General features: G+C 35.8%; 1 protein-coding gene across 4 annotated transcripts in view; it reads left to right on the top strand.

The window, feature by feature from the left end:
- The window catches only part of DYNC2H1 (dynein cytoplasmic 2 heavy chain 1), a 265,953-nt gene that overhangs the window by 10,319 nt on the left and 241,723 nt on the right, over positions 1–13,911 (top strand). For all 4 annotated transcript variants that reach the window (XM_072968893.1, XM_072968892.1, XM_072968891.1 and 1 more), the window contains exons 4-12: positions 3,592–3,710; positions 4,664–4,808; positions 5,574–5,806; positions 8,122–8,256; positions 8,355–8,468; positions 8,582–8,693; positions 9,027–9,151; positions 10,301–10,476; positions 12,501–12,696. In XM_072968893.1, the coding sequence (XP_072824994.1) occupies positions 3,592–3,710; positions 4,664–4,808; positions 5,574–5,806; positions 8,122–8,256; positions 8,355–8,468; positions 8,582–8,693; positions 9,027–9,151; positions 10,301–10,476; positions 12,501–12,696 (1,355 nt within the window). The remainder of the gene's footprint in view (positions 1–3,591; positions 3,711–4,663; positions 4,809–5,573; positions 5,807–8,121; positions 8,257–8,354; positions 8,469–8,581; positions 8,694–9,026; positions 9,152–10,300; positions 10,477–12,500; positions 12,697–13,911) is intronic.

The following is a 13,911-nucleotide window of genomic DNA, read 5'->3' as shown; positions in this document are numbered from 1 at the left end:
CTGTCTGGATAATCTGTCCATTGATGTAAGTGGGGTGTTAAAGTTGCCTACTGTGATTGTATTACTGTCAGTTTCTCTTTATGCCTATTAATACTTGCTTTATTTAGGTGCTCCTATTTTGGGTGCATATATATTTATAATCATTATGTCTTTTTAGGGGGTTGATCCCATGATCATTATGTGATGTTCTTCTTTATCTCTTGTTAGTCTGTTTTGAAGTCTATTTTGTCAGATGTAAGTATTGCTGTCTGGCTTTCTTTTCCTTTCTGTTGGCATGGAATACCTTTTCTCATCGCCTCATTTTCAGTCTGTGTGTCTTTAGATCTGAAGCAAGTCTCTAGAAGGCAGCATTCATATGGGTCTTGTTTTTGTATCCATTCAGCCAATTTAAAGGAATTACTGATAGGTGTGTAGTTACTGCCGTTTTATTAATTGTTTTGGGGTTGTTTTTGTAGTTCTTTTTTATTCTTTTCTTATGTTCTTTTCCCTTGTGCTCTGATGACTATTTTTAGTGTTTTAATTCCTTTCTCTTTTGTGTGTGTGTGATATGTGTTAGAGATTTTTGGTTTGTGGTTACTGTGATGTTTCCGTGTTACAATCTCTCCATGTGTGTGCATATATATATTTATGATTATTTTAGGTTGTTGATCTCTTAAACAAAAATATTTTTTATTAATGCTGCATTTTTCGTCCTTTGCCCCATGTTTACTGTTTCTGACAGCATATTTTACATCTTTTTGTGCTTTTCTTACCTGCTTATTGAGGACATTGACCATTTTCCTACTTTTGTCTTTTAACTTTATGACTAGCTTGATAGTTGGCTGCTTTACTACCTTTAATGTGTGTTTGCCTTTACCAGTGAGGTTTTCCTTTCACAGTATTCTCAGTTCTAGTCATGGCCTTTTCTTTTTCACTTGGAGAAATCCCTTTGGTGTTTGATGGTGCTGAACTCTTAACTTTTTTCTCGTATGTAAAACTCGATCTTTCCGTCAAATCTGAGTGGGTTTTAGCTTTTTCCCTTTCCTCACTTTCAATATATCATGCTAGTCCCTTCTGGCCTGCAAGGTCAGCTTTATGGGATAGCCCTTAATGATGGCCTTATTCCCTTGTAACTTGTTGCTTTTCCTTTGCAGATTTTAATATCCTGTCTGTCTTTAACTTTTGCCATCTTAATTACAGTGTGTCTAGGTGTGATCCCCTTTTGAATTGATCCTCTGTGCTTCCTGGACCTACATGTCTGTTTCCTTTCCCAAATTAGGAAAATTTTCAGCTATTATGTCATTAAACATATTCTCTGCCCCTTTCTCTCTCTTCTCTTTGGAGCCCCTATAATGCTTACGTTATTAGGCTTAATGTTGTCTTAGAGGTCTCTTAAAGTATCCTCGTATCTTTTTATCCTTTTTCATTTTTCTCTTCAGCGTCAGTGACTTCCACTTTTCTGTCTGCCGACTCACTGATTTGTTCCTCATTATCATCTAAACTACTGTCATTTCCTTGTGGTATAGTTATTTAGTCATTGTATTCCTCATCTCTGGTTCTTAAGCTTTTTGTTGTGTAGTTTGCTTATCTCTACTTCATTAGTTCTTTTTATGGGGTTTTATCTTGTTCTTTCATTTGGAACATATTCTTCTGCTTTATTTTGCTGATAAACTGTTTTTATTTCTGTGTATCTGGTAGGTTGGTTATTTCCTGACTTTGAAGAATGGCCTTTTGTAAGGGATGTCCTGTGTGTCCTAGCAGTGCACGCCTCTCTGGTCACCAGAGCTATATGCTCGAGGTGTGTCCCCTGTGTGGGCTGCCTGTGTCCTTCTGTTGTGGTGGGCTGACTACTCTGGGTGGTCTGCTTGGCATGGCTGGTCCTGGTCTGGTTGGTTGCCAGGACCTGTTCTGTGTGGAGGCTCTTGGCTACTGATGGTCAGAGTAGGGTCCAGGCTCTAATAAGCTAGAAAGAGGATTCCAAATTGATGCGTACTAGCGCTAGTTTCCATGTGGTAGACTGTGCTCCCAAAGGTAGCTGCTGCCAGTGTCTACGTCCTCAGGGCGAGCAGCAGCTGCCTCCTGCCTCCCCAGGAGGCTCTGGAAGATCAGCAGGTGGGTCTGACCCAGGCTCCTTTCAGATTACTTTCATATTGTGCCCTGAGTCCTAGAACATGTGAGATTTTGTGTGTGCCCCGTGAGTGGGGTCTCTATTTCCCACGGCCCTCTAGTTCCTCTAAAAGTAAGCTCCGCTGGCTTTCAGAGCTAAGCCTTCCGGGGACTCATCGCCTTGGCGCAGGACTCCTGGGCTTGGGGCCTGGTGTGAGGTTGGGGCTCTTTGCTCCTTGGGGAAAACCTCTCCAACTGTAATTATTGCCCTGTTTGTCTACTGCCCCCTCTGGGGGTTTGTGTCTTTACCACGCTGCCTCTCTGCGCCTCCTGCCCATCTTGTTATGGTTCCTTCTTTTCTGTTTTCAGTTGTGGAAGAGCTTTTCTGCTAGTCTTTTGGTCTTTCTCATCAACAGCTGCTCTGTAAATAGCGGTAATCTTGGTGTGCCCATGGGAGGAGGGGAGCTCGGGGTCTTCCTACCCAACCATCGTGGCCAGTCTCCTTTTGGAGCTTCGTCCATGGCCACCAGGAGATTGGATGAAACAAAATGGGGTGTCGGGGATTAGCTGTCTGTGGGATTAACTTTGGTCTCCAATTTGCTTCTATTTTGAAATTAAATTACAAAACTCATTGATTGAATTTCCAATTTGGATGATATTCCATAGCATGAATAGTATTGGAATTATATTTAGGAAAGCTTTATGTTGGAGAAACAAAGTCATCGATAAAAGGTGCTGGTTGACAGTTTAGACATGAATGGTTTACAAAAGCGTATAGAAAAAGAAACTCGATGTGAAATATAAATTTGATGCTGTTTTTGTTTCTGGTGTATTTAAATAAGAACTTTTTGTTCATAGAAATTGTAAAAACTTAGTTTCTGTACATCCTCAAGAATCGAGAAACGAGAAACGTACAAAGTCAGTGCGTGAAACCAGTAACTTTCTGGCTTCTCATTTTCAATTGATATTTCTTGTTTCTTTTTTCTTCTTCTAGTTTTATTGAGATAATTGGCATACAGCACTGTATAAGTTTAAGGTGTGCAGCATAAAGATTTGACTTATTTACATACATCATGAAATAATTTCCACAGTAAGTGTAGTCAACATCTGTCATCTCATATAGATACAAACAAGATTTTTTTCTTACGGTGAGAAATTTTAGGATTTATCCTCTTTACTACTTGCACATATAACATAAAGATTTGTTAATTATATTTACCATGTTGTACATTACATCCCTAGTGCTGTTAATCTTGTAACTAGGAGATTTTTACCTTTTGACCACCTTTGTCCAATTCTTCCCCCACCCTATCCCCACCTTTGATAACCAGCAATCTGATCTTTTTCTGAGTTTGTTTGATTTTTGAAGTATAATTGACGTACAAAACTATGTTAGTTCCTGGTGTACAACATGGGGACTTTATCTTTCTTTACATTTCAAAATGATCACCATGATAACAATTGATACTTCTTTTTTTTTTTTTTTTTCCCTTTTCACTTATACAGGTATTCTCACACCAAGTGATGAGTTCCAGTTCTGGATAGAACAAGCTCACCGTGGAAGTAAACAGATTACTAAAGAAAGAGCCAGTTATTTTAGAGAGTTATTTGAAACAGTTGCAAGGGTATGTGATTCATATATAGTTATGAATCAGGCTTTTGATAGAAGTACTTTAGCATTCAGTTTTTCCTAGATTTACCTCTGTTTTAAAATCACTTCTTGATGGTTGTAGACAAAATATATCCTTCAAATGTGGTAGGGTTTACTTAAGATGTATATTTAACTTTAGTGCAACTTGAAACCCAAACTTTTAAAAAAGTTAAATTCTAATCTTTAGTGAATGTTTTTCTCAAAGACGTAAGTACCTCTCTGCAAGTAAAGTGGGCAAAACGAAACCCTAATACTAATGGAGGTTTATCCATGTGGAGAATGTTCACTTTATTCAAATTAGCATTTTGGAGGAATCTGAAATATAGAGACTTAGTTGGTTACTTATTTGATTATTCCTTGATGTATCTACAGAGAGGTTAAATAAGTAATCATTTTAAGTATTTTTTCAAAAATTATTCTTTTTGAAATAAATATATAGTAATTTTTTATTCATTCATAATATTTCAGTAATATTTGAAGTGTTTGGAATGGCTTTAAACTTTTTTGTAACAATGATGAAGTGTAGAATAGCTAATATGTGGGTAACATTGTGCAACAGAGTAAATGAATGAATAAAGATAGGTAAATTGAAATGGGTCAGGTATACATGGCGTTAAGGCCACCTCCAGTGAGTGAATAAAAGAAGTGTCTCCACATTTAAAGAAACTTAGGCCAAGGGTAAAAATAAATTTATAGACTTTATGCAATTCTTATTTTTTTCTTCTAGCTTTTGTGAAATTTATGTTTGTGAAGGAGCTTATAAGGTATTTGCATAAAGAAGTAATATATCAACTGGTAGCAGAAGAGGAGAAAGTAACCTGGCAGATATTAGAGTTGTAGCATTTGAAAAAGTCTGAATACAGTTTGACTGTATTGCTCAAGGTACAAATATGATTTTGTTTAAAGGTGAATGCCCCTTAATTTTAGGAGTTTTATAACTTGGATGGTCTGTCCTTACTGGAAGTAGTCGACTTGGTGGAGACCACTCGGGATGTCGTAGATGACGTGTGGAGACAGACGGAGCATGACCATTATCCTGAGTCACGGATGTTGCATCTTTTAGATATTATAGGTACTAGAAAGAAAACCTTTTGAAATTTTGGAAGCCTGCCTTATTTTGTTTCCTGTTTTTCCCTTTAAGTCCTTATCTAAACTGCTCCTTAGTGTAATAATTGTGGCTTAAAGTAACTCTTAGAGCAAATCATATAGAATTACTTAAGTAGATATTTGTATATAGTTTAATTTAAATCATTTATCAAATTCTTTGACAATTAATACAACTAAATTAACATAGATTTTTAGTCACCATGCACGTATTTAGACTTTATTTTGTAACAAAATGAAAAGCTTAATATATATTGTCTTATCCATGGATATTAAAAGTATATATACTTTTTTATTTTGAAGTACATATACTTTTTGACCAAGACTATACCTTTCTCATTATTATCCTGAGGAAATATTAGACACATACACAAAGGTGTATGTGCAAGGATATTTATTACAGCATTGCTTGTAAAATGAGAGAAACAAATAGCAGTTGAGAACTGGTTAATGTTATATCCATACAGTGAGTTCTGCAGCCTTTAAAAAATGTATATATATTTCTGTGCTTGAAAGATATACATAATATATTGAAAGATGCAAAAATACAAATATGTGTATGTATATGTATTAAAAAAATTTCTTATTGACAGTGCCAGTCTAAGAGTATGGATGTGACATTTCATAGTTCTTTAGTTTGCTAATTTGTATTGTATTTTACCATAAGCATGTATTATGCAAATATTCGGTAAAAAGATACATTCATTAAAAAGTTTGTTTTATGTTTTATTAGGTGGTTCATTTGGAAGATTTGTTCAGAAAAAGTTGGGAACTTTGAACCTATGGGAAGACCCTTACTATCTTGTGAAGGAAAATCTGAAAGCTGGTATTTCAATTTGTGAACAGTGGGTAATTGCCTGTAATCACCTAACAGGTCAGGTGTGGCAGCGCTATGTTCCTCATCCGTGGAAAAGTGAGAAATATTTTCCTGAAACACTTGCCAAACTGGGCACACGCCTTGAAGAGGTATCATTTGATTATTTGGATATTTGTTTGTAAGTGTGAAGTAGGTCCTCACTTGTTTGCGAATGTGTTTTATAATTAATAAGCACTACTTGTATGTGATAGAAATTTAACTTTTGGGAGAGAAGGAAAGTTAAAGTGCGATGATGTGTGGCCGTCATGTGGTGCAGTAGCAGATGCCCAGCGGGGACAAAATCAGTGCTGGGTTCCACTTCCTTTCTTTCTCTGGTGTGTGGCTGTTCAGCTTGGAAGTTGTGAACTTCAATTTTGTTGCTCTTTGTTGTCCATGTGTGGAAGCTCTCAGACTTTCTTTGGTCTTGAAATTGTTTGTAAGCAGGAATGGTTTTTTAGGGAGTACACAGTGGACATATTTGAAACAGCTGCCTAATTTACGTAAGTTGTGAGTTTCAGTGTGGAACTTACATGTTGAGCTTGAAGGGCAGGCAAAATGAGAACATGCAGAGGCTGCAAAGCTGGCTTTCCTTTTGTGCTTAGGGGAACCGGAACTATTCGGGGGTTGTTGCTATTGTTTTTAACCTTTCTCATTATGAGAAATTTTAAAAAATACATAGAAATAAAATAGTATAATGAATGCCAGTGTATCTATCACTCAATTTCAGTGGCCACTGACATCATTTGATTCCTGCTCCATCTTTGTCTCCCCGCCTTATTTTTTTTTTTGTTGTTGTTTTTTTTGCTGAAGTATTTTTAAAGCAAATCTACAAAATCTTATACTTTCACCCTTAAAATATAATCATGATACTAAAATCATGCCCAACAAAATGATAATAATTTCTTAATATCATTTTATACCTAATCAAAGTTCAAGTTTCCTGATTGTCTCAGAAAAGTTTGTAGTTACTAGAAGCTAGTTTTATGAACCAGGCTGCTTCCTACGCGACACTGTACAGTTCTTACACGTGACTTCGGGAGGCACGTAGTGCCTGGTTTTCCCCCTTTCCGTGAGTTAAGTGTGATCTCTGGGTTCATGTGTGATGAGCCTGGCCTGTCTGTTGTAGTGCTCTTCATCAACTTTTTCTTAATGATTGATCATGAGGAGTTGCAAAATGATGACTTTCTGATTCTTTTGTTCTCTCTGCATTTATTAATGATGACGGAATAACGCTTGCTCTGTCATAGTTTTTACTCTGAAATATAGTTCGTGCAGAAATGGCAGTATAGACAATTACTTTTTTCTTTTTATGTATCGCTTTTTACTTTTTTTCTTTTGTAGGGGGGCAGGTAATTAGGCTTTTATTTTACTGTTTATTTACTTATTTTAATGGAGGTACTGGGGATTGAACCCAGGACCTTGTGCAGGCTAGGCACACACTCTACCACTGAGCTATGCCCTCCCACTGTCTATCGCTTCTTAGAACAATGAACAATGAGTTCGTGTCATAGTAAGTTCCATAGGCAATCAATGAAATGTTTTTAGCAGTGTCATTATGAACCTATGAGTTTTTTATTTGCGAGTTTCAGCCTGTTTTATTACTGTGCTCACGTTGTCCCATCTTGGGGCAGTGAGTACCCTTTAAGTTGGCTCTGTGTCATTTTGACGTGAATCCAGTGTTTCTTTGGTAACTTACTGACTTTGAGGCCCCTCAAAATGTACATTTTCCATTTCATACCTGGAATTAGTCCTTTCTCCAAAGATCCTCCTACTTAGTGGAAAATAGTACTTAATAACAACAGTCTAGCTGGGGAAGTGCTAGATGGTATTTAGTTATTAATGCTTTTAGGCCTTCTCAGTAGACAGCATTGTTAAATTGGCATTTTTGTTTTTATCAAGAGAAAAATAAATCATGAGTTTGTACTGATATTTACAGCTCAAATGGAAGATTACAGCAGTTTTAGTTAACCTTTTCGGTTAGCTTTTGATGATTGCTAGAATTAAATACAAAATACATAATGTTTTCCAGCTGTTTGTAAGTTATACATAATGGAGTTAACATACGGTTCATTGTTAGAAGTGCAGTTTACTGCGGAATGATGAAGATTAGAAGGTTTTACTATGTTAAGGAGGAGAGACTCTAAAACTTTCCTTAAATGAACCTTGAACATCATTTGAAAATGTTTAGATTTTATATCTTCACTAGAGTTGAGCACAGTGATGGTAGTAGTGTGATGATACAGTGTGTCTTCGCGCATCACTTTGATTGTAGATGAGTAGTAATTATCAGACTGTAGTTTCAGTTTTATTCATTTCAGAGAACCTAGGTTAAAGAAATTCTTGCCTAATCTCTTTAGATTTTAGACCTATTTATGCTGCTTTTTTGATTTAAGTGAATTTATTGTTTTAATATTCTATGTTTTAGGTCTTGGCTGTTAGAACGATTCATGAGAAACTTCTGTATTTTTCACCTGCCAGTGATGAGAAAATCACATGCCTGGCTCGAGTGTTTGAACCTTTTACTGGCCTGAATCCTGTGCAGTATAATCCATATACTGAGGTTGGAGAGATAAATATATGTTTCTGTATATAGTTTCCTGTTTCTGTTCTTTTTAAAGGCAGAATTTTAAAGTCTAACCATATTGTTAATTTGTTTAGCCTTTATGGAAAGCTGCAGTGTCTCAGTATGAAAAAATTATTGCACCTGCAGAACGAAAAATAGCAGGAAAACTGAAAAATTATATTTCAGAAATTCAAGATAGTCCACAGCAGGTAAAATAATGAAGTATTTCACTTTTAATATTTCCCTTAAGCTATTTTAGGAGATACTCATGTTTTTACCAAGTTGATCCTCCTGAGATGAACATATACTTATTTTATATTAGCTTCTTCAAGCATTTCTGAAATACAAAGAGTTGGTGAAGCGTCCAACTATAAGCAAGGAACTGATGTTAGAAAGAGAAACTTTACTGGCAAGACTTATGGACTCAGTTAAAGGTAAGAGTTTATCAGAAATTAGTGTTTGCTTGAGAAGATATTTTTTAGGTTACTTTCTTCTTTGTTGTATACCATTTAGGATTAAGAGATTACATTTTATGACCTCTATATGCTGAAGATTAATTTACTATTTCTGTGATAAATGATAGATTTTTTGGATTAACTGGTTATTTTCTTCCTCTGACTTGATACATGGTAAAAAGTCTCTGAGGATAAGGGACAAACTCATTATTTTTCTGTTTACAACATTTGACATAGTGCTTGGTACTTGGGAGGCATTTAGAAAATGTTTGCTAAATGTGTATAATCATTTATTTGATTTAAATTATATAGATTTTCGATTAGATTTTGAGAGTCGATGCCGTGGAATTCCTGGTGATGCATCTGGACCACTTTCTGGCAAAAACCTTTCAGAAGTTGTCAATAATATAGTTTGGGTACGCCAGCTCGAACTGAAGGTATTACTTTTAATAAAAGTTGAAGAACACTAATTTTAAAATGTGCTAAATTAGTGTAGAAGGCACTCTAAAACTGTAGCAAAAACATTAAAAAAATTGTCTTGGCATATCTAATTTTCATGTAAAAATGTAGAATTTTGAAAGTGAAAAATATGAAGAACATTATTTTCAAAGGATTTTTTAATTCTTTGAAATGTGTCATTGCAGAATCTTGGTAGGCGCAGTCTGTCTGCAAGTATGTTTATGTAAATAAGTCATTCTAGGTTGAAAGGCAAGTTAAAGGGGTGAAATATTCTAGTATTGCCCAAAGTCGTGGCAGCATATAGACTTAAAGGACTGTGATTTTAATATCAAAGTTAAGGGGAGAGGGTACACTCAGTGGTACAGAGAGTGCTTAGCATGCACGAGGTCTTGGTTTCCATCCCCAGTACTTCCATTAAATAAAATAATAAATAAATAAACTTAATTACCTCCCCCCAAAACAAAACAAACAAAAAACCAAAGTTGACCTAAGAATCTTCTGTTCTTACTAATTAGTATGCAGTACAGTGTTTTGCACTTGACTTGTATAATAAATATTAATTGGCTGTAGTGTATCATTAAGAGTAAGCAGATAAACAATATTATAAGTCTAGCATATTTGAGAGTTCTGCCTATTCAAGTTTATATTTTTGATGTTTTGTTTTCTGTAATATCCTGCCTAATCTTGTCAGTCAGCTTTCCAAGATGCTGCAATGTTCTTTGTACAGTTGTGGAGGAAAGGCATTTCTCTCCTTTAATTGGCATTCAAATTAACCTAAATCATTGTTTGAGCTATTAACCAGAGCATTTAGTAAAGGGCTCAAATTACTGCTTAACATGTTTAGGAGTATGGCTGAATCCTTGGAATTTCACCTGAATTTCCCTTATCTTACTCTTCAGATTATGCCTTACATGTGTCATCCTCGGTGTTCTGTTATTCTGAGGTTGTATAATTCAGAAACAAAGTAGGGGTTGATATTCTTAAATTCACTGGCAAATCTTCCATTTTACTGTTTGCAGAGGAATGGGAAAATAATTTCTGAATCACAGACCAGAGAAGGAGGCTGGTTTTATGCTAATTTTGTTGTAATTTAAATAAGAAATATTCCTGTAATTTGGCTTTTTAAGGTAGATGATACCATCAAGATTGCAGAAGCTCTTCTGTCTGACTTGTCAGGATTTCGATCTTTCCATCGAACTGCTGAGGATGTCTTAGACCAGTTTAAACTGTATGAACAGGAACAATTTGATGATTGGTCCAGGGATGTTCAGTCTGGTTTGTCTGATCCCAGGTCTGGTCTGTGGTAAGTATAAGTATTCTAAACAGTGAAATCTACACAAGGATCTTTTCTTGTGTTATTAATCCAATGACAAGATGAAATGAATCATCTCTACTCCTCTCTCCTTTCTCTAAATTTGCTGCTGCTTTTAGTGTTTTTTTTGGGGGGTTGGGGTTAGTTTTCGATGATCAACTGTTAAGTCTTTAAGGCTGGAAATTTTGACTGCCTTCCCCTCTTTCTCATATCTCTTCCCCAGAACTACAGATTCCCCTTCTGCAATTAGGCTTCCCCTCTCCCTTGGTTTCTTGTTACTGGTATACATATATTTTCCTACATTTTTATGTTAATATTTTATATATACTGCTCCCCACCATCACACACACACACATACACACAAACACACACATTGTAAACTAAAATTTCATAATTTTTAAACTCCTTGAGATGAAGAGTATTTCTTCATGGTGTCCAACACAATAAGTTTTTGGTAAATAGTTATTAAGCTATATTGAATGTAATTTAACTGGTTAACCTAATTATTCTAATCCCTATTTGAAATGGATAGTTTAGAAAAACTAGTGTTCCTTTGTTCAGGTCAACTTTCCCCAGCATGTTATTGTCTGTATTTTAGAAACTTGTAATTTTTTTAGAAGCTTGATATTTTTTAAAAGTAACTTTGGTCATAATAGAAAGTTCTCTTTGTTTTCCCTATACTACTGCACTGAATAATTAGGCCAAAAGTGTTAGCTTTTAAACTGAGTGAATAATTTTGTGTTCCTTTTACCTTGCATTTTGGTTTTGGAGGAAGAATAAAAGAATCAAAATGTGCTGGGGCATAATGATTATAACTTTATGTCATTTAACTCTTTGCCTTTCTATCCCGAAACTAAAATATGAGAGATGCTTCAGGCATCTCCTGCAAAAAAAAAAAAAAAAAAAAGTAGAGTTCTTTAGTCAAGTATTTATTTTGGGAAATTTTCACCCTTTTACCACTGTGGCTCTGGTGGAGATCCACTGTGTGTGTAGCTCACACGCCACAAGGACTGAGACCTGCAGTAAAGAAGCCCGTTTAACCTTCTTCAGCCTCTTGTTTCCCATTTGGTGATGCAACCCCTGACTCTTGCTTTTTTTTTTTTTTTTTTTTTTGAGTAAAATCTATTATTGTTCCATAGTCAGGTGTGTTTCAGAAAATATTTTAGGATGTGCTGGTGTGTAGGGACTCGTTTTGAATATCAGTTCAAACAAAGGCAAAAAGCGTCACTGTTAGTTTCTGACAGGCTGTAAGTTTTTATAGGAAAGTTTGGGCTAAATCATTATTTTAAGCTATTTTAAAGTATCTGCTCTTTATTACGCTGTGTTTTATGTGTTACTAAGTCAGCTTCACAGATTTTGTTCACTTTTCAGTAGCTTACTTTCTAAGACTTGCAGTTTCTTCTAATTGCGAAAGTGATTTGAAAGTAAGAGCATTATATAAACCTGATCCTGGAAGGGTCATGAAAACATAATACTTCGTTTAATTTAGCTCCTCATTTTCACAGTCCATGCTGACTTGAGTGCCCCGATGTGAAAATTTACTATTGTGGCTTTTAGAAGAAACACAAAGAAAAGGCAGTCCTTACATAGCAAAACGTAGAAGAATGAAACATACGAATATCTCTACTCCTACTATTTTGATGTTCTTTATTACTGACCCTTTCATAAAAGTATTAAAAACCAAATAAGCTGACTAAAAAATCTTAAGGTATCTTCTAGAAAATGAATCAAAACCTTTTTTCCTTTATGATGGGTATGATGTCAATTTTGAGTCTTAGTTGAAGATTGCAGTCAGAAGAATCTCAAAAACTGCTTTGTTGAAATACTAATGTGATGGTATGTTTTGGATATTGTAGTTTATCTGAATTGTGAAATACTATGTGGAAAAAATAACTTGAGAACTTTACTTTGAGTTAATGTTACATTTACAGTAAAGTTGTAAAAAACTTAACGTTTTTCATTAGTCAAGAGTGAGAACATGAAATTTAAATAAAGTTATTTATTTTGTTTTGTAGTATTGAGGCTAATAGTCGAATTATGGAATTGGACCCTAATGATGGATCATTAAGAGTGCATTATTCAGATCGGTTGGTGATTCTTCTGAGGGAAGTTCGTCAGCTCTCTGCACTTGGCTTTGTTATTCCTGCCAAAATACAGCAAGTTGCAAACATTGCACAGAAATTCTGCAAGCAAGCAATTATTCTGAAACAGGTATGGAATGATACTTTTGAAAACATGGCTATTCAGAGTTCGTTAGAATATTTCTAAGGGCTTTGTTTTCTGCTTTTGATTTTGTTAGGCTAATGGAATAGCACTGTTAAGTCTTGTGAAGTTATTGTTTGGTAAATGACTGCATTACAAAATTTGCTTTGTAGTTTCCTATATGGGAATTTATTAATTTGAGGTATTACTGCTTTGCATTCTAAAAGCACTTGTAAAAATAGAATATTCTTCTTTCTTTTTTCTTCTTTCATGTTACTGTCATGGGTCTTAAAGTACTTACTAAGTAAGTGTCCTCTCCCTGCCTCCCAGAGGCAGATTCTTTGAAACTACCAAGCTGATGGACTGGTCTCTGTTTTCGGTCATTTCCTCGGTCTACATGTTCCACATGCTGCCATCAAATCGTTTACCTGTTTAAAACCACCTGTTACTGCCTCACTGTCCATCTCCTTGGCATAGTATACAAGGCCCTTCTCAGTCATGCCCTAGCAAACCTGCCTGGTCATGACCTTCACTCCCTAGACCCTTCCCATCATGTTCCACCCTGTGCTTCAGTGTGTGCAGCGTGGCTCCTCTCTGAACGTATCTATGCACTGATACTTGTTCCCTTTGATTGGAACACTCAGAATTATCCTTTAATTCCCAACTCGCAAGTCACTTTGTTTGTTGTGTCTTTTGTTTGATTGTTCCTAATTTTCTGTGCAGTATGCACATCACTCTTAGAACACTTTTTTATAGTGTTGGAATTTTTCATCTTTTCTTTCACTGGATTAATAGATCTTAGAGGGCAGGAACAGTATCTTGTGTATTTGGTCTCATTTATTTCATCCAATAAAGAGTCATTGAGCACTTACAGTGCTAGGCACAGTGTCCTGAGGATAAAAACTGAGTACAGTACTGTCATGCTTTGGTACAGGGTTTCTCAGCCTCAGAGCTTTAGACGTTTGGACTGGCTTTTTTTGTGGATGATGTCCTGTGCCTTGTAGGATGTTTAGCAGCATCCCTGGCCAGTAGCACCAGCCTAGTCCTGACAATCAAAAATGTCTCCAGACGTTGCCAAGTGTCCTCTTAGGTTCTGATCAGCCGTGGTTGAGAACCATTGGTCTAGTGGGAGAAAGCAAACCAAACACTGAGTTCTCATTCAATATCAGGCCTTCTGGTAGATGCCTTATTTATGTTATTTCAGTTAATCCCCCCTTCTCACTT

This window comes from Vicugna pacos, chromosome 10 (genome assembly GCF_048564905.1).
Source record: "Vicugna pacos chromosome 10, VicPac4, whole genome shotgun sequence".
NCBI classification, from domain to species: domain Eukaryota; kingdom Metazoa; phylum Chordata; class Mammalia; order Artiodactyla; family Camelidae; genus Vicugna; species Vicugna pacos.
The sequence above is the reverse complement of the archived record's forward strand: the minus strand, read 5'-3'. Positions and strand labels throughout refer to the sequence as shown.